Below are 26,312 nucleotides of genomic sequence, written 5' to 3' on the forward strand. Positions count from 1 at the left end.
GTGTATGAGAGCTGGTTTTATAATTGCTTTAAAAAGCTTCAAGCTTCCTTAAGGAATTGACCTTCCTAATAATTTCCTTCACTCTCCTCTTAAGATCTCAACATTTTCAGAATGATGGATCATCCTCCATCTTCTAATAACTTGAGATGCACTCTTTTCCCTGAATATTATGAAACTGAATCCAGAAGCAAGTGACAAATTCACTGCCCATAAAAATAAATGTTAAAAGCAAAGCTACCAATGGGAAAGTTATATCATTCTGTTATACTCATTGAATAACTATTATGTACATTGGGATACTGGTACTTCTGTCAGCTTTCAAGTGCACTTTGTAGGCCATTGTTCTGTCATAAAGTAATCCCAAGGGGGATTCCGGTAACTCACAATGTCTGTTAATCTACAACAAATGTACATATTTGCGAATGGATGACTACCTTTACCTGATATAAATTGACTTAATTTTGGTGAAGTGGATATTAAATACCTGGAAGCTAGATTATCTGGTCAATATAGTTCTTTCTATTCCCAGATACATGTGCATTACACCATCAGTAGAGAGCCTACCACATCGTAGCCACACTTTTGGTGCTTTCACTCCTGCTCCTGTTCTTTTTCTTCTGAATGATCTTAATCTTGTAACAGGCAACTCCTGGAAACCTGCTTTTCTGTGCTGTGTGACTAAGTAGTTGAATTCTGACTGAAGTGAGATGTTCCCTTTCTAGTACACTTTTACACACTTACTGAAGCGTGAGGAAATAGTGGAATCTTCCACTAACAGAAATGTTGGTGCAAATGTTGGTTCCCCCCCTTTATATTTGATCAATTAAATGGGGTGGGGGTAAGCAAGTGAGACCACTGCCTTCCTGCCACAGCACATGGTTCAAGCAAGGCCCTGCTTAGGTGGTTTCTCTACAATTTGTGTTCCCAACTCTCTCTACATTTTGCAGGCTGGAGCTCCATTTTTCATTTAAAATATATGAAGAATGAATAGGTGCACATAAACGATTTTATGTTAGAATTCACATTCTCCCACTAAGTTGGATGAATGAATTGGTGGAAATGTTTGGTTTGTTCCAAGTTGTTTATCACCATGGTTGTAATGGGGACTGTGATAGGATTTTATACCCTGTGTGTTCCCTTTTACAACTGTGTAAACTGAACTTAGCTAGCTTAGAGATAGTTAACTCATGATACATTTTGGGCTACTCTGTCTTTTTTGTCTCTATAAATGCTAGTGGAATTGATGCTAGTGTGTTTAGATATTGGTTGATTCATCAAGCAAATAGCTTTCGTATTTATGGACCTACTTGGATGGGATTGAAAAAGAAGAATGCAGGATGAGGACCATTAATAAAAATGATATGATATTGACCTTGTCAAAATGCCCTTATTCAGTTTTTCCACTGGATAAATAGCAAGCATTTGGCAGTGCTCTCCTGTGAGGAAGGATGCATTGGCATCACAGACATCTCCTGCATGGATACTTACTCTGAGACGCTAATCCAGAGGGAGCAGAAAGAGGGACAGGAAATATGAGAGCCTTTGAAAATTATGACAAACTTGCCCAGAGTGTAAGCTTTGTATACGATCTACATAGGAAATGTTTAGGATATTTTGTCAACATAACTGTGCTCATCGTTAATCTATGTTACTGAGCAATTCGCCTTTTTGTGTGGATTTCTCTGTGTGCATATTCATGTGTATGTGATTGCGCATGCGTGCACTTATTACATTGTGCTATTTCAGTAATGTGTAATTTCTGTTTCTTGCTTTTGTCTGGAGGCCTCTCATATTACATTTAGATTGTATCCTTTATCATCCCAAATTGACATTTATGCTTTTACTTCTATTGTTTGCCTAGCTCCTCTCTGGTGTGGATCAACAATTTGTTTTAATCTGTGTCACTTCTCTTATCTCCCCCGACTCAGAGATGCAGTCATTTTGCACTAGCTTACGCCTCCAGAGGTTATGTTAGCAACAGTGGGATGGAGGGGTTTTTTCCAGCCTAAAATGCTGGTGAATGTTAATTGCTTATTCAGTTAGTTTATAAGAATGCAGAGATGACTGAACACATGAAAACAGTTTTGACAAAAGTAATGGGATGTTACTGCCAGAAAATAAATAATTCTGATTTCCATAAAAAAATATTGTGGAAATGGATAGGAAGTCATAGATTGCAGAAAATCATAATTTAAATATGAGTTATTAAACATTCCTGGAAAGCATAGGCTTGCCTTAGCTGAATACTACTGTTTCTACCCTCTATTGTCTCTGCTATGTAGTTGAAAACACACTGAGGTAGTGTTATTTTCCCTTTTTCTAAATGCCTTTAACTTTAAAAAATCTAATATAGGAATGATTCATGTGGGATAAATGGAAGAGAGTTAGATTTGAAAGAAAAATTGTGTGCCTTCCAGATTTAATCTGTGTGGTTATTTGTTGGCTGTTATAGTTTCCCCCTTCCCTCCTCCTTTGTGGTAGTTAGCTTTATTTCTTGTTTCATTACCCAGATAAACACTGTAGCTAAATGCTTCCATTTTAAAACCAACCAAACAGATTGTTCAAATAAATAACAAATTATAAGCATTATAATCTCCTGCTGTGGGAGATGACATATTTCTTCACATGTTGAAAATATTGGAGAGCTTACCTCAAGGAATGATGTTTCTCTATCTTGGAAGGGGGAGCGGTTGCAGACATTTTGCGCAGTAATTTATTGCTTGATAATAATAGATAAGAGAGGATTATCAACATGTATTAAACTGAGAAAATGCAAAGTCAATGGAATTGGTTACAGATCCAGGTTGCGTATTTACATGTGTATTTATATCTATAACTTTATATATATGCAATTGAGCTGGTAGACAAAAATCCTTAGGTGCCACTTTCATATGTACTGAATTTCATACATCATAAGGTCAGTATTGTTATAGAATCAGAAGCAAAAAAAGAAATAGCTTAATTAACCCAACTACTGTCCTACTTCAGAGAAATTCAGAGCACAGGAGCTCAAAATTCAGCTGTGCTGCCTCTTCTATTTCTTAAAAAGTACTTAAGAAATAGAAGCAGGACAGCTGAATTTTGAGCCACTGTGCTCTGAATTGCCCTGAAGAAGAACCAGTAGGATCCAAAATGCATTGGACTAACATCTTCCTTGTCTACATCATTTTTTTCTTCTGCTTCCACTTTAAGGGGAAGGCTGTAGCTCAGTGGTAAATCATCAACTTTGCATGCCGAAGGTCCCGTTTCAGTCCCCAGCATCTCCAGATAGGGCTAGGGAAAGCTCCTGCCTGAAACCCTGGAGATCTTCTTCTGCAAGTAAGTGTAGACAGTGCTGAGCTAGATGGACCAATAGTCTAATATTGGAGTAAGTATAAAGTACCTTCCTATGTTACTAAAGGTAAAAATGGTTTTGTATTTTGGTAATAGGAACTGCTGTGCCCCAAATGCCCCTAAGAATGCCCCTTGTAACTTACTGGCTCTTCTGGATCATGGTTGGGATGAGTTACTGGCCCTCTTATATTCCAACTATAGTGAATTTGCTGTTTAAAAGTTGACCTAGGAACATGTGCATAAGTTTGTTTGTTTTTATGTTTTAAAACTCTATCATTTTTTGATATAAATGGACAACGTGGAATACAATTTTCAAAAACCAAGAAATTTTGTACACATTGGGATAAATGACTAGAAAACTAAGGTTATACTAACCTATTTGTTGTTGTTATATGCCTTCAAGTCAGTTACGACTTCTGGTGATCCTATGAATCCTTTGGATGTATTCATAGTTTTCATGGTAAGAGGTATTCAGAGGTGGTTTACCACTGCCTTCCTCTAAGCCTGCGGTCTTCCTCTAAGCCTGCGGTATTCCCAAGTGGTCTCCCATCCAAGTACTAACCAGGCCTGACCCTGCTTAGCTTCTGAGATCAGATGAGATTGGGCTTGTTCAGGGTAGTATGGCCATAGGCACACAAACCTACAGGGCAGTAAAAACAAAAAATCATTGATTCTTAACAATCAAGCAACATTATCAGACTTTAGAAATATCTAGAAAATTATAAAATTGGTAAAGTATGTATTTGCTGGGGTAATCAGTGGCAGTTTTATTCTCCCCCTCGTCCCCCACCCCATTTCTTGTGAAATGTTTTATCCCAAAAAAAGTCATCTTCTGATCCACAGGTGTGGGTTTTATTTTTTTAGAGCTGCATTATGGAAATTTTTGTTGCAGCATCCTCAACCTGTTGCTCAAAGTAGGATGGACTGTGACCAAGGAGATTGGAGAAGCCATTTATCTCATTGGAAAAGAAAAGCTCCACCTGTCTGCAGATATCTTGTAGCTACTGTCAGGGCTGTGGAGTCGGTATGCCAAACCTTCGACTCTGACTCCGACTCCTCTATTTTTCTACTCTCCGACTCTGACTCCACCCAAAATTGCTTCCAACTCCACAGCCCTGGAAAGGGCTGTAAATGTCTTTTTAAATTGGAAGCTCTCATAGGAGCATTTTTATCGCTGCCTGAATATGCGCTGATCTTGGCATCACAGCATTTGTCTTCATCTGGGTCCTGTGTCATACACTGACACACAAAATGTTTTCCATTTTGAGTTATGGTGAAATGCTCAACTACAGCTGACTTCATGGGAAGTTTCTTTGACATTTTGAATTTATATTTTTAAAAAATTGTCAATCAAAATTTATTTTGAAGTCGGAGTCGGTATATTTCTACCGACTCCGACTCCACTCAAAATTGCTTCCGACTCTGACTCCACGACTCTGACTCCACAGCTCTGGCTACTGTTACCGCTGTCATTGCAACCAGGAATACTGTATTTGTGGGATGGGGGCAGTTGCAGGAAATGATGGTACCAAGGCAAGCATTTTAATAAGCTGGGCCCAACCTTGGTGGACTTTGGGTTCAGCTTCTAAAGAGCTGGGGAGGGGGGAGAAAATTGTTTAGTTTGCCCTACAGTTCCCTAGTTTTTTTTTCCAATTAATTTTTATTCCAATTTTCAAAACCAAAACAATACAAATCAATAACTAGTACAATACGAAAAGAAATATATATATATATATATATAAAAGAAAGAATATTGACTTCCGATTTGTCATAGTTCAGCTATAAATCTATAATATATAACAAACCTATCTCTTAATAGATTATAAAATCACCTTCCTCCAACGGTTATCTTAATTGGTTTCAAATCTCATTAACATCATATCATTTTAATCTTCCACAAAAAGTCAAAGAGAAGTTTCCAATCCTTGAGATATATGTCAATCAATTTTTTTTTCTAAATAAACATATCAATTAATCCAACTCATCAAATCTACTAAGTCCAGTAATTTTAAATCGCTCTTCTGTCATTATCCATATTGGGTCCATCTTCCATCTTCCATCTTTACGCACCCAAAAATCTTGCTGTCATAGTCATATAATAAAAGTCTGATAGGAATTTCCTCCATCACAGATATTTTCTTGCCATCAAATCCAAACGTATCACTGAAGTATTGTTGCAAAGCCGCATCTCTGTTCCTCTTTTCCACATGATACACTAGTACATCTCTTGAAGGTTTTTCCATTGACACAAAACAGGGATTAATTCTGTTAACTTTCTCCATTTCAAGTTCCATCAAATCCTTCCAGTCCAAGAATTTTTTTGAACCGATAATATCTTTATCTCCAATCTCTTCAATTCCTTCAGGGACAGTGCTGAATTCCAAACTGTAATATTTGTCTTCAGGATCCATCACAGCCAGAAAATCCAAATCTTTTTTCATGTCCATAATTAAGCCAATCTCCATAGTTTGAACCTTCCCTTTAATTTCTCTTTCATCCTTTTTTTGTTTTCCAGATCTATCTTTATTCTCCTTTCTCATAGAATCCTGAGTTTCTTTCAGCTCCTGTCTCATTTCGTGAAATTCAATTCTCCACGCTTGTCTATTATTTCTCAGTTCTTGTTTTATTGAGTTAATCCCATTCATTATTTTCTGAAACATGTCTAGAGATAAAGTCCCTTCTTGTACATCCATGATCTTCTTAATTGTCATTCTTAAAGCCAAAGGAACAAAACTCCTTCAATTTTCAATATCCCAAACAAAGAGCAGCTTGTTTCTTTAACCAGTTACAAAGGAGTTAATCTTTCCAACAAACTAACGTCACATGCTAGACAGCCCATATCTCTTATCTGCCCGGAAGTGTAAGAACGGCTTTAGTTCACAGCGTCGAAATAGCTAGTAGCAGACAGAATGAGCAGATTCGTCAAAAAAAGAAGTAGATCAGAAAAAATAGTCCCAGCCATACATCAAAAAGATTTCTTATCTCTTCCAATCAGAAATCTCTCGTCCGTTGTAACCTTTAAAATGCTATTTTCCATGTCAGCTTTTTGCAATAAAAAAAAAAGATAAGCTATTTATATTTTCTTCCCCCTTAGTTCCGTGAATAAAAAAAGGAAAGTCTTACCTCACCTAGGTTATCTCAATTGCTGTTACTTTGACAAATCTCTTTAGCTGTATAGATAAGAAAATGATGAATGTAGACAGGAGGATGTTTGCCTGTTAGTCCGTATAAAAAAAAACGAGTCACTTATCCAGCTGAGCTAGCATAAAAATCCTCGCTCTGTCTGAGCTGCTGGAAGACAGACAATTCTGACGAATTCCAGACTCCAACAATCAAAACAAAGCTATGTGGGAAATCTCACATTTCTTCTTTAACCGGAAGAAATTATTCCCAGTCAGAAAAGAGCCTTCTGACTGAATTTAATCTGGATAAGTTTCATCCAAGACGGAGCTCGTCTCAGAGGCTGCACAGGCGTAGGGATCCTCCTGGGAAGTTCCCCCTACAGTTCCCTAGTTACGAAGTTTTGCATCATCACTACTCATAAATACTGTATAATAATCCATGTGCCTTGTAGACTTTATCCACTCTGGACAATCTATCTAGATTCACCACTCCAAATATTCAGGGCATAATACTTGAATGTCTTCGAACCTGCTGCTGTCACCAGGCAATACTCTCACACATATGACAGGAAATCATCCCCTTCTGTTTTGTTTTTTTCAGCCCAACTGGATAATGATTATGAGGTCCAGATAACTCCTTGTCACTGTTACTGTCTTCACCATAGGGCGCAATGTAGCCCTTGCATCCTGCATTATTTTGTAGGGAAATTCTAGTACAGTCATCCCCAAACTGTAAATGTATCTGAGTAACAGTGGCATCTGTGTCTCCAGACTGTTTAACCAATCTGCTACAGGTGTGAAAGAGTTTACTGTGAAGAGGTAACATCTGGATTTACGGTATATACTGATCCCAGCACTGCTGGTACTGTACACATGCCCACGTCATGTAGGTGTTCCTTAACTGTTGCTGTTCCTTTTGCTGTCTCTCCTTCCCAACATGCCCCTCTCCCTGGCCTGAAAAGAGACCGGGAGAAGCATGCTGAAAAAGGATACTATGGGACATTGCTTCTTTCTATGGCTTTCCTTGTACTCCTTTTTTTTTTACCTTTCCCTCCCAGATCTGGCATATTAAATTCTCCCCAGGAAATGTTTGAGAGTCTAGTCAAGCTATGCTTTTGACATTGTTGCCTGAGCAGAACCCCTGGTGCTCCACTCACCGATAACAGTTTTTGCCTTTCCAAGGTATGCTGTTATCTCCTTTCTTTTTCCCCCCATGACACATGCTATTATATTTTATGTATTCAGTCTATTATTCCATTTTTACTGTTGTGTCCAAAATTACTGTATATTTCTAATTTTTTTACTTTTATTATTTGCTTTTATTTCTTGTGAAGATTAGTAATATTAACTACCACCATAAACACACAAAAATGCCTTTTCTTTCCTGTCTTAACACACTTTGTGTAATTGTTTACAGTGGTATTTTTTTATTTTGGCTAGTTTTGGCAGTGTCATAAAATTTAGGTCCTGCAAAAGGGAAGCAGTATAATGCATTGTTTCTCCATGTGGGGTAGTTTGCCATAGTTCCTGCAAGATTGCTTCATTTATATAGTATCTGTGTACTTATCAACATCTACATGACTGTTTAAGTATTGCCAAAACAAAAGAAGCATTATAGTATCCACTGTGAAAATAGTGTTGTTGGTACTATTAGGAATCATTAGTTCTTATCAGCAATGTTAGCAGCTGGAAATATCCTGCAACTCAGAGCGGCTTCGAAATGTTCTTTAGTCATTATGGGTCGCTGAGATTCTTATATGGCAAAAACTGATTCTAATCAAATTCAGTAGAACAGGAAAGCATAGAAACTGACAAAACTGGCAGGAAAAGATTTATGAAACTTTCCTTTTAGTGCTTAAGGCTCTGTTTTGTATAAAGATAAGACTGCTGTCCCTTCAATAGGAGCATGAGTGAACAGTTCAGCTCTGCCTTTCTGTCCTCTTCATGCTCTGGTTCTCAGGACAACACTTATCTCCAGAGAAAATGCAGCTCAAAGCATTAGAGATGTCTAGTACAAGTGGAAGCCATATTGATGGTTATTGCTTTTAAAAGAAGCATGCTCAGATCTGCTCACTGCGCCCTCAAGAGATAGCAATGTTTATTTTCTAGAGAGTATTGAAAACATTCAGTCGGATGTTTCATTCTACTGAAGGCTCATTTTGTTCTGATTCTGAATAGTGTTGACTTTTTTTATAATTGGGATCTTAATTAAAGCTTAGGAAAATTCTTTTAACAGTACATACAGACTTATTTAACTTTGAAAATAATATTTTACAAGTTTTTTGGGGTGAGGCCTAATAAAAATATAAACAAAATACACCATGCTCAAATTAGGCTTGGGTGCAGTTGTATGTATCTTTCCAATAGCAAATTTATTTTAAGCAAGAGAAGCCTCAGGGGGTTATACGTTGAAGGAAATTATGGGGATGGTCCCCTTAACTCTTTCCCCTCTGGATAATTTATTATCAATACCCTTCCCCAACTGTTCTCAATCCATAGAGGAAAATATATGCTAATTGCTTCTTTTGGGGTTTTTTTTTTAAGAGTTGGTTTCAGCCTGAAAATGTCTTCTTGAATTTTCTTGGGTAGTACATGAGGGAACTACTCTTCCTCTCTCTTTATGTCCTAGAAGCTTCTTAGAATCATAGAATAGTAGAGTTGGAAGGTGCCTATAAGGCCATAGAGCAGCCTTTCCCAACCAGTGTGCCTCCAGATGTTGTTGGACCACAACTCCCATCAGCCTCAGCCAGCATTGCCAATGGCTGAGGCTGATGGGAGTTGTGGTCCAACAACATCTGGAGGCACACCGGTTGGGAAAGGCTGCCATAGAGTCTAACCCCCTCCCCTCTCTTTTTGCGAGTGAGGTTCAAAGTTTCCCATGATGTCTGTATATGGGAAACTGCAGTTTGTTCAAATCACTGTTAGTTCACAAACCAGGACATTAAATCATGGATTGACATGACTAACTTTTGTTTGAACAAATCAATTTCCCATATTCAGACATTACAGAAAGCTGCAGTTTATTCCAAATTTCAAGGGAACTCTTGGCAGCGGGTGCACTTGTGCTGTCTACGCAAGTGAAGGGGATGGAGCTGGCCAGGTTTGTTGTGGCTGTGGGTGATGCTTCCCATTAGCTCTGCTCTGCCCAATCCCATACCTGTAGGGTTGCCAGGTAAGTAGCATCCAAAACCCTGCGATTTTGGGGGTGGATCTGAGTGATGTCATGGGGAGGGTCCAAGTGATGTCATGGGGCAGGAAAACATTTATCTGATTGGAAATTAAGATAGAAATCTTAGCTAAAAGATGGAGCCTGGGTAGGGAACATTTATTCTAGCCAATTAGCTTCTGGCAAAAAGGGTTCAAGTGCCCTCAGGCCAGGCCAGGCCAGTCACCCAAAGGCCATTGTAGGAAGAAAGGAGCCTAGGAGATGTTAGATGGGAGCACTCAGGAATAAAGATGGATGCCCCCGAAGAGCTGCAATTCTAAACACACTTACTAAGGGACTAAGCCCCATAGTACTCAACAGGACTTACTTCTCAGTAGATATGGTTTAGATTGTATTGTTGGTAAAGCTTGACAAGGGATCCTCTACAAAGATATCCATATCCAAGTAGGGTTGGCAACCCCCTGCCTGGAATGCCCTGCCCCTACCTTTTAACATCCAAATTTCTTTGCAGATTTGACCCTTCATTTCAGAAAGAGGTCTGAGTAATGAGAAGATTCTCTACCCTTTTCTGTCTCCCCTGTGAGCTGCTATAAACTCACTTTATCAGCCAACCCAATTCCAGTGAATATAATTGACAGAGAGAAAGCACACATGATTTGGTCTACCTTCATAGGCAGTAGCTTAGGAACAATAACAATTGCAACCACGCTGCCCAGTATGTGAATTCTCTTTACCACTATTGGACAAGAAACAAACAACAAGGTGAATCATCAGTGGGTTTAAGAAGGTTGAGCAGAGCGCATGGAACCACTGTTGTTGCTGTTATGGATGAAAGGGAGTGAGGATAAAGGTAAATGAAATGTAAATAGAAAAAGAAGAACAAAAGACAGTGATGATTTCTTAAATGCAATACCATACCAACCACAACAAGATTCCTATGAGTAAGGCAGAAAACTAAGCATCTCACAACCAGTCAGGATTCTTAACCAAAAACCAAAAATATGATAAATGAAGAAATATTTGTATAAGCATGACTATCAAATATATTCATTATTTACACAACCTGTAAAGATATTTATAGTGCAATCCTATGTTTATTTATTCAGAAGCAAGTCCCAGTGTATTCAGTGGGGCCTACTCAAACAGGGACAGAACTGCAACCTCAAGTGATAAGCAACTTCATTCACGCAACCCAAAATTCAGAATCATGCCACTTTAAGCTGTTTTGCAACTGTTTATACTTGTTTTTATGGTTATAGCATTTTAAAAGGATTTATTTCTTATTGTGAGCTGCCTTGGTTTCCAGACTGCATCCCTACCTCACTGCGTTGTTGAAAAGATTCCCATACACACACACACACACATTGGAGATGTAAAAATACATACACCCCATATAATAGTTTATTGTCAAAACCAGTTGATCATTGCAGAAGATTAAAAAAATAAAATCAGTATTAGTTTCCAACATAATAAAAACAGTGATACCTAAGTAAGCCCTGCCCAATTGTTTTAAAAATAGGACTGGAGGGGCAGAGAAAGATATACAACACAAGCACAATTCTTTCCTATGTTCACTCAAAAGTCCCATCAATTTACAGCACAATCCTAACCATGTCTACTCAAAAGGAAGTCCTACTGAATTCAATGGAGTTTACTCTGGGTATGTTTACTCTGGAAAATCAAATACTAGATTATTAATATTATTATTTATTGCATTTATATACCGCCCCATAGCCGAAGCTTTCTGGGCGGTTTACAACAATTAAAAACATTAAAAACAAGTATACAAATTTAAACCATTAAAACTCGTAAAAACAGATAAGCAAGTTAAAAACACATGTTATTCAAATGCTGTTAAAATGCCTGGGAGAAGATAAAAGAGGGTTAAAGCTTCAATTTGGGAAGTTTGCAAAACACTGCCCTCTTCAACATTTAAACCTGTCTGACTCCTACACACAGGAGAGAAAACAAATGAAAGCTTACTTACTCAATCTGTGAGATGTTCAGAAAAGCAGGAAAAAGTATGTTTCTGAGCCTTGGGTCAGTCACTTCCTCTCAGCCTCAGAGGGAGATAATGGTAAACCCCCTTCTGAATAACTCTTACCATGAAAACGCTGCTCATAGGGTCGCTATAAGTCAGAATCGACTTTAAGGCACATAATTCAATTTGACTCTACGTTTTTGGTTTTATCATTTCTTGTCAATCACAACCCTGACTTCTTATTGGCTAAAAACCTGAAAGGGCAGGGATTAGAGCAGAATTTAGAGCAACCAAGAAGTTGTGGGGGGCGGCTGACGTTTTGGTGTGTATCTCTGGAACCAGACCACCTAGAAACTTAATTTTTTTTCAATGAAAGCTGAAAGTCTGGAGATTAAGGTGAGTCAGCCAGAGACCTGGAGGGGACCTCCAGAAACCAGAGTCTCAGGCTGAAAAACAGAGATCTGGCAACCCTAGATACGTGGTAGCTGGCCAGAAGGGGGGTGTCAGTGTGGACCAAAGAGAAGACTCCTCTCCTGTGGGTCACACCAAGGTGTTAAAATCCCACTCCAATCACCTCAATGTGCACAATGACTTACCCACCCTCCTTCATTTTAAGAACTCTTGCTGTGGACATGGTTAGTTTCTGGTTCATGGGGTGGGAAGGAGTTTTATTTTGCACTCAGTTGGCCTTTTGCAGCAGCGTGGATTGATTTAAATGATCAAGAGAAACCCCTGATTTCAATAAAGTTTTCACTTTCAGTTCTTCATGTATTTCCTAGACAATGATGCAAATCTGATTACTAAAACATGTTAATTTACAACTCAATATAGCATTTTACAAGGAAGGTACACTTTGTGTAATTGTTTATATAACTTGATTTTTATTAATGTGGGAAATAGTACGTAAGATTGCCTGTGTCAAGCTTCATTAAAATGTTCCATCATTCTTGCAGCTAGGCCGTGCATCTCCTCCTTGCACTGTTTACACTTCGCATGTTTTTCTTTTTTTTGCCCAGGAAAGGAATTTCTTCAATATATTCCCAGATAGGGTATTGTTACACCCCGAAGCCATGGCAGTTCTTCTGTGGTAAATGTGTGGGGCAATATAGGAACTGGAAGCTGTGTCTGTACTAGGAACTGGAAGCTGTGTCTGTACTATATGTCTTCCCTTTTTTATTTCCGGTCCTCTCTACTGTTCCTACTCTGCCTACTCTGGTGATGGGGGAGGGAAAGAGGAGGATTTGGGGAGGGGGCAGGTGGAACTGGCTGGGAGTAAAGGAGGCAGTTCGAGGTAAGTGAAATATGGGAGAGAAGAAGACAGGTGTGTGATGGGCTGGTGGGAAAGAAAGCTGAAGAGAAGTAGGAATTGGGGCAGGGCAGGTGGAAGTGGCTGCAGGGAAAGGATATTTGCAGTGCTGCGGAGGAGCAATAGGGGGCATTTGAGAAATGTGGGGTGTGGAAGGAGTAAAGAGGCATGGAAATAGGGGTGAAAGTGAAAATGGGGTGCAAAGGGGGCTGTAGAATAGAAAGGAAAAGCAGTTTCAGAAATGGGTTTGTGAAGGTGAAAGGGAGTTTAGTAGTTGTATGAAGTAGAAAGGGGAAGGCCTAAGGGGTTACAATGGGGGAGTGAGGGATTTGAGGAGGGGTGCAGTTTGGATAGGGGTGGAGGTAGGCCGAGTTGGCAAGCAAAGTGAGCAGGGGTGCAAACCCTAGTAGTACATAAAATACAGATATGAAACAATCATAAGGCAGATAAAAGCAAATCAGCTATTTGAAACACAGGAAACTAAACCCATGTTGTTAAAGCTCAGCTTAAAAAAATAGAATAATTTCAGCAGCAGTATTGTTAAACTATCAAGAAAAAGCAAACTGGAATAGATGGGTTTTTAAAGCCTGTTTAAAATCCTGAACTGAAGAGGCTAATTGTAACTTACTGGATGAAGAGCCACAGCTAAAAAAGTAATCTGTACTAGCATCAATGCTTTTTAATTTATTCAGAAATGTTCTGGAATTAGGAATGAGCAGTGAAGTAGCCCAGTTTGCTGACAACACTCAATTATTTGGGGTGGTAAAAACAAAAAGGGTTAGCAAAGAATTCCAAACTGAGGGAGTGAGCATTAAAATGGCAGGTGTGGTTTAATGTAAGCAAGTGTTAAGTGATGCATATTGGGACAAAAAAAAAATAATTTGGGACACAGGAGCCACCCTGGGCTCCTGCTGGGAGGAAGGGCGGGATATAAATCAAATAATAAATAAATAATGTTACATATGCATTAATGCAATCTAAGCTGGTAACGACTGATCAGGAAAGGGGACTTGGAATCGTGGTGGTTAGCTTGATGAAAACGTCAACCCAATTTGCAGCTGCTTTGAAAAAGGTGAACTCCATTTTGGTAATCATTAGAAAAAGAATTGAAAATAAAACAGCCAGTCTCATTACTGCTGTCATGTTATGCTTACAGGGCAGGGAAACATGATGGGGACTTCTGTGGTAGTCCCTAAGCTGTGGGCTACCACAGCTCTCTGCACTGAGGTGCATCTCACACTTACGTTTTCCATTGGCAAGTGAAGACATACTTCTTTGCTCAGGCATTCAGGAGTAGATGATTAATATAAAGGTCCTCCCTTCTGGAGTGCTGAAGTTAACAATATAAGAACATAAAAAGAGCCTGCTGGGTCAGGCCAATGGCCCATCTAATCCAGCATCCTATTCTTACAGTGCAATGAGAAGACCACAAGCAGGTCTTGAGGGCAAACGCACTCTCCCCTTCCCCAGTTTTCAGCAACTGGTATTCATAAGGATGGTGACTGTATCTTACTTGATGGTTTTAATTCAGTTTTTATTATTTGGTTTTTTTTAGGTGCTTATTACCAAAAAAAATGTCTGTAAGCAACTTACAAAAGATTAAGAGCGAAGCATAAAACAGAAACAGCAGCAAAAATTTCAGGAGTGGAAAACATTCATCAGTAAACATCAGATCATTTACCATTATCCATCAAATGCCTGGGAGTTTTTACCTGTCACCAAAAGGATGTTAATGGTGGTGCCAGATGCTCCTCACTGGGAAAAGCATTCCACAAGTGAGGAGCCACAACTGAAAAGGCCCTTGCTCTTCTTGCCATACTCTTAACTGCTATTGCAGGGGATACCAAGGGAAGGACTGAAGGGTCTGGGTCAGTTCATATTGGGAGAGACACTCCAAAAGATATTGGGATCCTGAGCTGATCAGGGCTTTATTACACCAAAATCAGCACTTTGACTTGGGTTTGGAAACTTGCAGGCACGGCAGCTGTGCCAGGATCTGTGTTATATGATCATCTCACCTCATGCCTGTCAGTAATCGGGCAGCCACATTGTGCACTAGCTGCATTTTCCAAACCATCTTCAAAGGTAGCCCCGCATAAAGTGCATTGCTTGGGTAACTTTAAGGTTGGATTACTACATAGATTACTTCTGCCAGGTTATCCCTGTCCAGATGGTTCCACCAGCCTAAGCTGCTGGAAGGCGCTGTGCACCACTGAGGCCACCTGTGCCTCAAGTGACAGCAGATCCAACGGAACCTGCAACTGCAGTTGTATATTTAAATGTTATTTTGGATTGCTATTCTGACTTGTGTGTCCTGGGACCCTGTAGTGAATGGTGGGTTAGAAATGCAAATAATCTATAAATAATGCATTTATACAACTAGGATATTTTGGAGCTGGAAAAAGTACTGAAATGGGCAACCAAGATGATCAGTGGGGTAGAGCAACTCATCTCTGAGGAGATGTTGCGACGTTTGTGGCTTTTTAGTTTAGGAAAAAGTCAATAAGGGGGAATATGATGGAGGTTTATAAAATGATGCATGGTGTGGAGAAAGTGGATTTGGGACATGTTTTCCTCCCTCTGTCATAATAGTAGAACAAGGAGTGGCTAGGCTGATGGGGCAGAGCCATAGCAGTAGCAATAGCATTCCAGTAACAGTGTCAGCAGTGACACCATGGGAGGTAGGGGAGACCCAGCAGTGAGGCTGGGGCGGTGTGTAGTAGTGGAGCCAAGCTAGCACTCCTGCTGGTGCATCTGCACAGCCTAAACAGTGCCTCGTCCTTCCTGGTAAGCAGCAGTGACAACACTGTCGGGAGGCTATCGCTGTGGCTCTGCCTCACCAGGCAAGCTGGCCTTCATAGAACACGGGGTCATCCAGTGACGCTGAATGGTAGAAGACTCAGGAAAGGATACAGCACATACTTAAACTGTAGAATTTGCTACTACAAGGTGTAGTAATGGCTACCAACATGGATAATTTTAAAAGGGAATTAGACAAATTCACAGAGGATGAGGCTGTCATTGGCTACTAGTTGTAGTGGCTATATATATTGCCACCAATATCATAGGAACCAGTTACTACAAAATATGAGCAGCTAGATAGGACTTTGGCCTGATCCAGCATGGTTGCTCTTACGGTCTTAAGTAAGTCACATTGCGTTCAATTATGCTTACTCTCAGGTAAATATGCAACCTTGATTGATTGATTGATTGATGATTCAATAAAACTCATTTGATTTTTTTGGCTAAGATTTATTTAATTGGGTGACAACTCTGATAGCTAAGCACTCTTTGATTCCATTGAATAACAAATGTAAATGAACAATGTCTGAACTAGTTCTGTTATCACCGACCATGTAAGTTCGCACGCTAGTGGAATTGGAAGTAGAAAAGACTAACTGTAGGGAATCCATTGCACCTGCCCTCTCCCTGTCTTTCAAACTGAAATTGAGCACTATCTTTTATATTTTGGATTGAATTTTTCAAAGGCAGTCTCTCATTCATTGCTGAATCAAAATGGAGATACTGATAACTGGATTTTTACTGAACTTTCTTTTCATATACTTCTGGAATTGTTTGTGTGGTCTCTGCCACTTTTGCAGTAATAGTAGTTCCAATCAGAATAAAGATCTGATTTTAAAAAGGATTTTTTAAAAAGGGAGGTAGTTACACAGTGAGAGATTCAGGCTGAAATTCCATATGCATTTGCCTGGGAGTGAGTCCAATGGGACTGAGTAGATATGCATAAATGTCCCCACTCAGGAGCTATGATTTGCCATAGCTACATTAGAGGATAGCATTGCTTTGTACATTCATAGAGCTAAACTAATGCCCAACTTATTAATGTAATTCTATTTTTCTATTGGTAGTACATTCTAGTTCCTAAACTTGTTAGGATATGATTACTCTTGTAAAACTAGCATTTTACTGTTGTAACCCACTCAGATCTTTTTACAAAAAGTAGGATATAATTTTTATAAATAAAAAAGGAAGAATATGGCATAGATTTGGTCTCAGGTGAGTGCAAGTGGGATGGTTAAACATTTCAAATAATCTTGAAAAAAACACTTGCTAATTATTTTCCTTTTTTATCTTAAGTATAAAAGCGATAATTGGTTTTGCCCTCTCCAAAACTAATAGAAGCAACATCACCATTCTGTAGAATCTACAAACAATATTCATGTGTTACTCTTGCTAACCAGTTGCTACCTTACTGATTTATTTATACAAGTCCATAGTCCCATACAAAGATGTATTATACAGCCACGAGACTGGCTGCATACTATAGCCAGCATGGATTTTTCACATTCCGCAACATTAAATTGAAAATACCCCATGCCATTCTGAGGCTTCCCATAAGCTTGTTTCAAAACAAAACCTTACAAAATGTATAGTCCTAAACTCAGAAACGCCTGCTTAACAACCCTGTCAATGTTCATGGTGATACACAAAGCAGTCAGAGAGAATGAAGAGTTCAAAGTGAAAAAAGAGAGAGGGAAAACTCAGACCCCTTTTGGACTTCTTACTGTCAGAGTTCTCATAATTTGCTGAAATTAATTAAAAATCAGCCATGTTTACAGAGTACCTGTAATCCTATGACTGACCTTGCCCCATACTCTGACCTTCATCTTCTACAGTTTAAAAGTTAAAAAAATGTCTGGCTGATTTTTAATTAATTTAAGAAATTTTGGCTGGAAGTCAATCATAGTGTCGGTCATGCTCAGTAAGAACCAACTGTCAGTGTTCTAAAACCCAGACTCACAGTTGCTTGGCTTGCCTAATCACGGGGCCACACCCACATCAGAGCTTTATTTCACATGAGACAGTCATGGCTTTCCCCAAAGAATCCTGGGAAGTGTAGCTTGTGAAGGATGCTGAGAGGAGACTCCAATTCCCCTGAGAGAGCTCCAGTGGCCAGACTGGTTTAACACCCACTCTGACTGAAGTTCTGTGAGGGGAACAGGGCCTCTCCTAGCAACTCTCAGCACCCTTCACTAACTACACTTTCCAGGATTCTTTGAGAGAAGCCATGAATGTCTAAAGTTAAATAAAGGTCTGGTGTGGATGCGGCCAGGGACAGCTTTGTTTTAAATTTGTGTGGGAGGCTACATGTGCCTGCTGTAGAATAAAAAGGTGGGGGGAATGCTGAAAAACAATGATACTGTTCAGAACATTTTCCTTTTGGTAAAAAAGGGCTTCCCCTCTGCCTAGTGCCCGGCCACTCAATCTCCTCCCCTCCCCCTCCCTGCCCCTGACTGCACAGAAATAAATCCCACTGAACTCAAAAAGTATCCAAATGATCAAACCCACCCTCCCTTCTCCCTCCTATCCCCTCCCTCTTGCCCCTTCCCTCCCCCTTTCTTTGCCCCTCCCTCCCCATCCCCTTCTAATCCCCTCCTTCCTTCTCCCCTCCCCCTCCTCCCCATGGTCAGTTTTACCTATCTTAAGCATGATTGCACGGGAGTAAATTCCACTGAACTCAATAAGCATGCAAATGATAAACCTGCCCTCCCCTTCTCCTTCCTCCCATCACCTCCCTTTTGCCCCTTCCCCTTCCTTTGCCCCTCCCCTTACAATCCCCTCCTTCCCCCCCTCCTTCTTCTCCCCTCTGCCCTCCCTTCATCCTTCCTTCTCCCCTCCCCCTCCTCCGTGGTCAGTTTTACCTATCCTAACCATGATTGCATTGGAGTAAATCCCACTGAACTCAGAGAACATAAGAACATAAGAAGAGCCTGCTGGATCAGGCTAGTGGCCCATCTAGTCCAGCATCCTGTTCTCACAGTGGCCAACCAGGTGCCTGGGGGAAGCCCACAAGCAGGACCCGAGTGCAAGACAAATGATCATACAAATGATCAAACCTGGCTTCCTCCTCCCCTCCCTCTCCTGCCTTTTCCCATCCCCTTCATCCCCTCTGCCCTTCCTCCGCCTCCCATCCTCATCACCTGTGGTCAGTTTCACCTACCCTAAGCATGATTGCTGAGAAATAAATCCCACTGAACTCAATAAGCATGCAAATGATGAATTCATTCTCAACAAACTTGGACAGGATCCCATTTCTTACCTCCCAGATTAAAAAGCAGAAAAATTCACTAATAGGCAAAAAACCTTGCAGTTTAAGAGCGTACCTATAGCCCACAAATATTTCTATCAAACTTTACAAAGCAGGGAAATTGGGCAGCTATAGTGAACGCATCAGGGGAGCATGAGACCTGACTTCTTCTTTGAGATATTGTACTGCCCTACAAATTTGTCAAAATACAAACACCATTTGGATTGGTCTTTCACAGTCCAATCCACTTCCTGTGTAGCTTGGAAGAATTTGGTAATGTGCCTTTGAGCATATGGTGAGAGGTGGCAACACCTGCAATGAGCCCAAATAATAGAAAGAAGACATGTGTTGTGCTGATCTTGTTTTAGCAGGGAGGAAGCAACAATATTAAGATACAGTTGATATTGTTCAAATAGTCACTTTGCTTCTGTTTCTGTGAATATGTGAAGCACAGCCACATTTTGCAAAATATACACTAAAAGACTCCAAAAACAATTGTGGAATAATAGCACTCACTATTCTGCAGAACAGTCTCCAGTGGACATCCAGAGTGTTACAGTTTTACAAGATAAAACAGTGGGAGGTGAAATATATTCTAGCAAAATTCTAGGTATGCTCTATGTTTTTAATTGACCGTGCCCACCTTGCCTTAAATGAAGTGATTTAAAATGTAGCAGGCTGAAAACATGCATCTTGGGTAGGCCAAGTTTACTTTTTCCCACAGCTAGAGTCATTGCTTAAGTAGCAACATATCGTAAATCAATCTGATTTTACATCAAACTGCAGTTTCAGATTCAATTGTTAGTGTACCCAAAATAGAAATAGAACGTAACTTCCAATTTGAAACACAAAAGGCTGTCTTCACCATCATATGACATTGACCGATAAAAAGGCTTTGAAATTAATAAAAATAAATTTGATACCGGTTTCTAGGATGAATATTGAGGGAAATAAAATTTCCTAGATTAGATTCTCTGTAGAAACAATAGTAACATAGGAAAGAACCAAAGTAAGAAGCACACCAACAAACATACAAAAATGTAATTCTCCATCTTTGGAAATGGCAGGTGTTGCCACCACTCACCATATGCTCAGAGGCACATGTTACCAAATTCTTCCAAGCTACACAGGAAGTGGATTGGACTGTGAAAGACCAACCCAAATTGTGTTTGCATTTTGACAAATTTGTAGGGCAGTACAATATCTCAGAGAAAACACAAGGTTTTTTGCCTATTAGTGGATTAATATTGTATCTATAAATTGCTGTCCTAGTACATATTTTCATCCTTTGATACTTGGGATATAAGGTGGGATTCTGCTGTTGTGCATAGGAAAGAAAATGTACACTTGTATGGCCATACTTACATTAAGATATTCAATAAAGCTCTTGGCAAACTTTTGTGCTAGTACCAATGGGTTTCTCTATAGAAAATGTAGTATGACAACCAGTCCTCCATTTACATCTAAGTATTCTTATTGCAATTCATAGGACAGCTTTGGATTTACATATTCTCCATGGATAACCTACACACACACACACCACCACTTCCTTTTTGTGCCTTCCTTTGTGAAACAGTCTTTGATGATATATTACCTAGAACGTTTATACAAACATGTAAACAAATTGAAATATAGAAGCCATTGTACACATGTCTTTAGGAATCCGAAACAGATGTGGAACTAGAATTTTACTCTAGCTTTGTGAATTTATTTTAGTACAGTTTGCTTTTTTCTGAAGAGAGTTGATTTTCTCCCTTGTTCAATAAAGAATGGTTTTGGCTTCTGCATCTTAGTTCCCTCATGCACAAATTAGATGTTTTTATTTTAAAAAGTATTTCAGCCCAATTACTAGTACTTATCGTGTGTTATATGCAATTTTGAAAGACTGTCATCAGCCTGAGCATTCTTTTCTTCAATACTTGCCTTGTATGTCCAACAGGATTGCATTATTTTTTTCAGTTGAGTCCACTTTAAAAGGTTATGGTAATCCTTCTCCCTTCCCCTCATGGAAAATGCTAACTTTTAGGATAGCATGTTTAAACAAGTAATATTTCCATACTTTATTGTGAGATGTGTGTATGGGAGGTAGCACTTCCAGAGTTTTTAGTGACTTTTTAGCTATACCCTGGATTTTAAAATGGCAGTGGTGTTGGAGTTGAATTGAAACAAAGGCCTTGTTCAGATGGTTTGTTTATTTTAATCCTGACTTTTTAAGTCTTACTAACTATAGTTGTTTGTGGCCAACAAAGCAGGTTCTGAAACCATGGTTTAAAGCTGACTTGAGAATTTGAGCTTGCAATAACTGTAGTTTGTTGTTCACTTGGCTGATAGACATGTGACAGTGCACACTGGGAGCTAAAGGCAAGGCTGATGGCCAAAGCAAACATGACACAGAGCCATGACTCTATTTGCTTAACCCAATGATCAATGGGTTGTCTTTGTCTTTGTTTTTTTTTAAAAATGAAAAACAGCCCCGAATCCTAGAAATGGAAGTGAAACAGGGAGTGGGTCTGATTGCCTTCACCATCTGTTTGTTCTCCCAGAATCAGAGCAGCTGCACAGGCTGAGCAGATAAATGTCTGGGGAAAGGGGTTTGCTGCATTTATGCACACCAGTCTCCTGTTCTAATCACTCTGTCCAAGCCTTATTTTAAAGTGGGTGAGGGCTGTCAAGGGAAAGATACAGGCAACTATTTGTCACATTCAGTTTGGTTTGAAGGCTAACCAGCAAGGTCTAGAGCACATAACCTGAAGTGATAGTCTGAAGCTTATTGATTGCTAAAATAAAATACTCCTGCAGAGGGGTGTGTTTGTGTATTCTAAGCAGCCTTTCCTAGGGGAGATCAGTCAGATACAGGAACAGTGTTCTTGCTTCTGAGGAATGTACTCCTATAAGGCTGGTGTGCATAAATTGGCCTGATGGTGAAGGTGGAATTCCTGGAGCTGAGAAAGTTTCCAGAGAAGAGTTCAGGGATGTTGGCAAGGAAATATTTTTGATAGTGAGAGGGAGGGGAAGCATGGTTCCTGCTGGTTCTTCCCCCTCTTTGGCAAAGTCTCTGCAATGTTGCTTTTTAAAAAGATGATCCAGGGAGATGTTCACTACATTATTAGGATCCTTGATAGACTAGGATTCAAATTCTGATCCAGAAATATGTGGGTCTGGATTTTGAGCTTTGAAAAGTATCACTTGGAAACTTATTTGAAAAATTGGACTTCCAGTGCCTCTCTTCTTCTCTTCTGGAGGGGTGGGGATGACAGAATGGATATAAGATGTGTGAAATGAAAAAAGCCAATACCTGCTCTTCTTCATTCCTGGAGTCTCTCTCTGTTTCTCCCAAATCAGCTCTGCCTCTAAGTCCCACACCAAAGACAGGAGAAGAGACCCATAGTGATATTTTTATTACAGCCCTGGGGAATACCCCATGAGCAAAAGCGTAGTAACATAGTAACTGTCAAGAGCAGTAACTCTGCTTCTCAAGAACAGTAACTCTACTTCTGCTAAAAGTGTTGTAAGTAACCATGTAGAAAAATAGCCCAAGACTGTTCATTCCTCACCATACTGCTTTTTCCATTCTAGTTGTGAGAGACTAGAGACTAGATTATTTCCTGAATGAGGACTTGAAAGCACATTTAGGCAGGACCAACTTTTCCAGCAATTCAGATGCAGTGAAAGAAAGATCAGAAGCTACAAAGTCTAAGCAATTAAAGTCAGTGAAAATTTGAATACAGAGGGTATTCTATGCTAATCCTAACTCAGAGTAGACTCATTGAAGTTAATAGACATGATGAACTTAGGTTAGCCAATTCTAATGGGTCTACTCTGAGTAGGAGTTTAATATAATCTAGAAATCCAAAAGTCAGAAATATGCTCAGACAGATCCTTGGAGAACAGAACTATTCATTTCTTTATGCTCACGTTTTGACTAAAAGATGTCTTTTTCTTTTTAACTGTCTTTTGTTTGAGTTGGATCTAGACTGGTATAAGGACATCTAGTCCACCTTCCTGTTCTCGCCGTGGCCACCCTGTTGCCCATCAGGCAATAGGGTCCATCTGTTTTCATTTTGTTTTGAAACACAGAGTGGCAGTACTCCTGTATTCTGTATTCTGCAATAGCTGCGAAAGAAAAACGTCCATGTTTCAAGATTTGATCTTTATTATATTTTTAATCACCACAACTGCAGTGAATGAAGTGTATTTTAGGCACCAAAAATTTAACCTTTGTCAAGTATACCCACTGATCCAAAGTGACTTACCAGAGCAGTTGTTCAAAGCTCACGGTATCAGCATTCATGGAGTACAAGATGGAGTGGTGATGAGGCCCTGCTCCATACTACGTAAATTAACTAGTTTGTCTGCACAGTTCCTGCACACATGCAAACTATACGCATGTAGGTTCTGTAAAAACTGTAAAAAGACTTGAAAAAATCAGGGGTCTGATTGTATAGATGAGACTAGATGCATACATTTTGTATGAGTGGTAGTGTGGGCTCTGCAGACAGCCTAGTGAACACACATAGAATTGTGGCTGGGCCACTGTGTCAGTCCCTCTCCTCAATCCCTCTCCTTCAATATGCATCCAATGTAGATGCTTTGAACATCTGAAGAGGACTACTGTGAGTTTTGTTCTCTGAGTATATGACTATTGACTTAAGAATGTGTGCTCAGAAATGCAAACACACTGTTGTTGTTATGTGCCTTCAAATCCATTACGACTTATGGCAACCCTATGAATCAGCGACCTCCAATAGCATCTGTCATGAACCACCCTGTTCAGATCTTGTAAGTTCAGGTCTGTGGCTTCCTTTATGGAATCAATCCTTCTCTTGTTTGGTCTTCCTCTTTTTCTACTCCCTTCTGTTTTTCCCAGCATTATTGTCTTTTCCAGTGAATCATGTCTTCTCATTATGTGTCCAAAGTATGATAACCCCAGTCATCATTTTAACTTCTAGTGATAGTTCTGGTTTCATATGTTCTAACACCCAATTATTTGTCTTTTTTCGCAGTCCATGGTATGTGCAAAGCTGTCCTCCAACATATGTACATCTAAATTACTATATGCACATTTATGAAAATCAGTGCCCTTCTTTTTCCTTTTTTTCTTTGTGATACATTTTTTTTTTGGCAATGTACAAGTGGCCACTCTACTGTAATACAGAAAAGTCATATTAAGGTTTCAAAACACCGCATTGCATATAAATGTTTTAGGCAAATCTGACACATAATAAAATAAGAATCATTGTGAAACATTATTTTGAGAACTTCTTTCTTTTAACAATGTTCTTGTGCACTGTTGAAACTAGGATCTTAACACTTTTAGCTTATTTTAGAATAATATGTGACTGAATGAGAGGTAAAATTATTTAAAGTGAAGCAATCCCTTGAATTTGAGGTGGGAAGAGTAAAACATTCTGATGTATATACAGCAGCTACATTCCACAACGTGTTCTCTCATTTTTCAGGAAAAGATATGCCAGTAAATATTCAGTAGATTTTAAAGCACAGATTAGTCAAACAGCTACAGTGTTTCTAAGTGGTAGTAATTAACATTCATGTCAATGTTCATTGTGCTCTGCAGTGTAGTTTAACTGGAAGGTTAGTAAAAAAAAAAACCCTTCAAGACAGAAATTCACACACCTGCATACCTGAGGAGATTAAGAATTATCTTGTTTAATGATTTCGATGGGGATGTATTTTTTCTCTCTCCCTCAAGATTAACAGTATACATCATTATTTTGCCATGCTGCTCAAAGATCCCTCATATCCTATATGTCGTGACCTTTTCTCAATTGCTGTCAGCAACGTTATTTTCCTTCAAAATGTGGATTTTTGACATTAAGGTAGCTCTTCCCTCATGACACAGGAGCAACCTAGGAAGTTGCCTTATATCTGTATAGAGCATTGGATATCTCAGATACATCTGCACACTTTCCCCCAAGTTAGTTGCACATGGGTTTTTTGCCATGTGATATGCACTACAGTTCCTAGCCAGTCTTCAGGCAGAGAATCTGTATAGAAAGCAACCTGTTTCTGAACATGTTTTCAGTTGAGCTGCCTTGGAGCTGGGGAGAAGGCAGTTTATAGGTTTTTAAAGTAAATAATAAATTTCTTAAACGTGGGGATCGTACAGCTTTAGAAGCGACTGTGGTACACAGCTGCCTCATCTGGTCGGTACTACACAGCAGCTTCAAGCTTAGAACAGTTAGTAGATCTATGTGAAAGTATGGGTGGAAAGTTCTGTTAATTTCTGTTCTTTCAGGTTCTCATTTTTCCAATCTTAAATTCACTTTTCCACATTTCTGCAGCAATTTGTGTATTTTGGTTTTTAGAAAATCCTCATGAAAATTCCCCAGAATTTTAGTGCAATTTTTCCTAATAAACACATTTTTGTAGACAGTTTTGACTAATGTACATAGTTTTGTAAGCAATTTCTCATCATATAATGCATTTTTGTATGTTATTTTCACTCATATATTCATTTTTATGCAATGTCAATATTTCTTGTGCTTTGTTTGTCTGTATCTCTTCATTCTCTCTCATTAAATTGGCACAGTTACGATGTTCACTCTGCCTTTGACCCTTGGATCCAGCACTATTGTGAGCACCTATTTTGCCTTTTCAGTAATTCTACTCATCATCTTGCTATTGGACAGTTTCGGTGTTACAGGGCTGCTAGACTTAGTGAAATTCTGTTTCTTATAGTTTTACATTTAATTTCTATTCTGTGCTCAAAGAGAAGAGGTAGTGGGGCTTTGTATGTCTCAGCACAGTATTTTTCTTTCCTTATCGTACAACCTCAGTGTCCCAAGTAGCCTGTAGAAATTGACAAAAGATGTCCAATAAATTTGGGGAGGGGGATATCAGTCAGAATGCAGTGGCTGAGCAATGACAGCATTTCCTTTTTTAGTAGCTTCAAGCTTGACTACATGGCTTGACAAAGACTTTTGACCAGAACAGAAAAACCTTGTTCCAGAATCCATGTAAAGCTTATAGAATATAGAACTCCAGTGAGCTGTAACTCCCTAGATGAGCTGAAATTTCATCATGATATTTCTTACCTTATGCTGGTTCCTAGCACAAGGCACAAGTATGTCTAAAGATTATTTTCTACTCCTGTTGAGAAGTTAGAAGCACACTAAACTGCTACTAAGCACAAACCTATGACAAGTCAGAGGGGAAGTTTGGAAAGTTACGTTCATATTCAGGGCTGCTTCATACTGTAACATCTTATGTTCATACTAAACATGAGACATTATAGTGTTTTTTAAGTTACTTGTTTGCCCTAACTAAGGTTCAGTTATAATGTCTTATAGCTTGGAGAGTAGACGGGTGTTTTACTGTTGTTTTCAAAATCCCTT

General features: G+C 39.3%; 1 protein-coding gene across 13 annotated transcripts in view; it reads left to right on the forward strand.

The window, feature by feature from the left end:
* Positions 1 to 26,312, forward strand: part of LOC133380132 (teneurin-2) — a 995,941-nt gene that overhangs the window by 489,557 nt on the left and 480,072 nt on the right. For 11 of the 13 annotated variants that reach the window (XM_061616787.1, XM_061616792.1, XM_061616791.1 and 8 more), the window contains one exon: positions 3,193 to 3,318. The exons of the other annotated variants lie outside the window; for them this stretch is intronic. In XM_061616787.1, coding sequence (XP_061472771.1) covers positions 3,193 to 3,318 — 126 coding nt within the window. The remainder of the gene's footprint in view (positions 1 to 3,192; positions 3,319 to 26,312) is intronic. 13 annotated transcript variants of the gene reach the window in all.

Source organism: Rhineura floridana, chromosome 3 (genome assembly GCF_030035675.1).
Source record: "Rhineura floridana isolate rRhiFlo1 chromosome 3, rRhiFlo1.hap2, whole genome shotgun sequence".
NCBI lineage: Eukaryota > Metazoa > Chordata > Lepidosauria > Squamata > Rhineuridae > Rhineura > Rhineura floridana.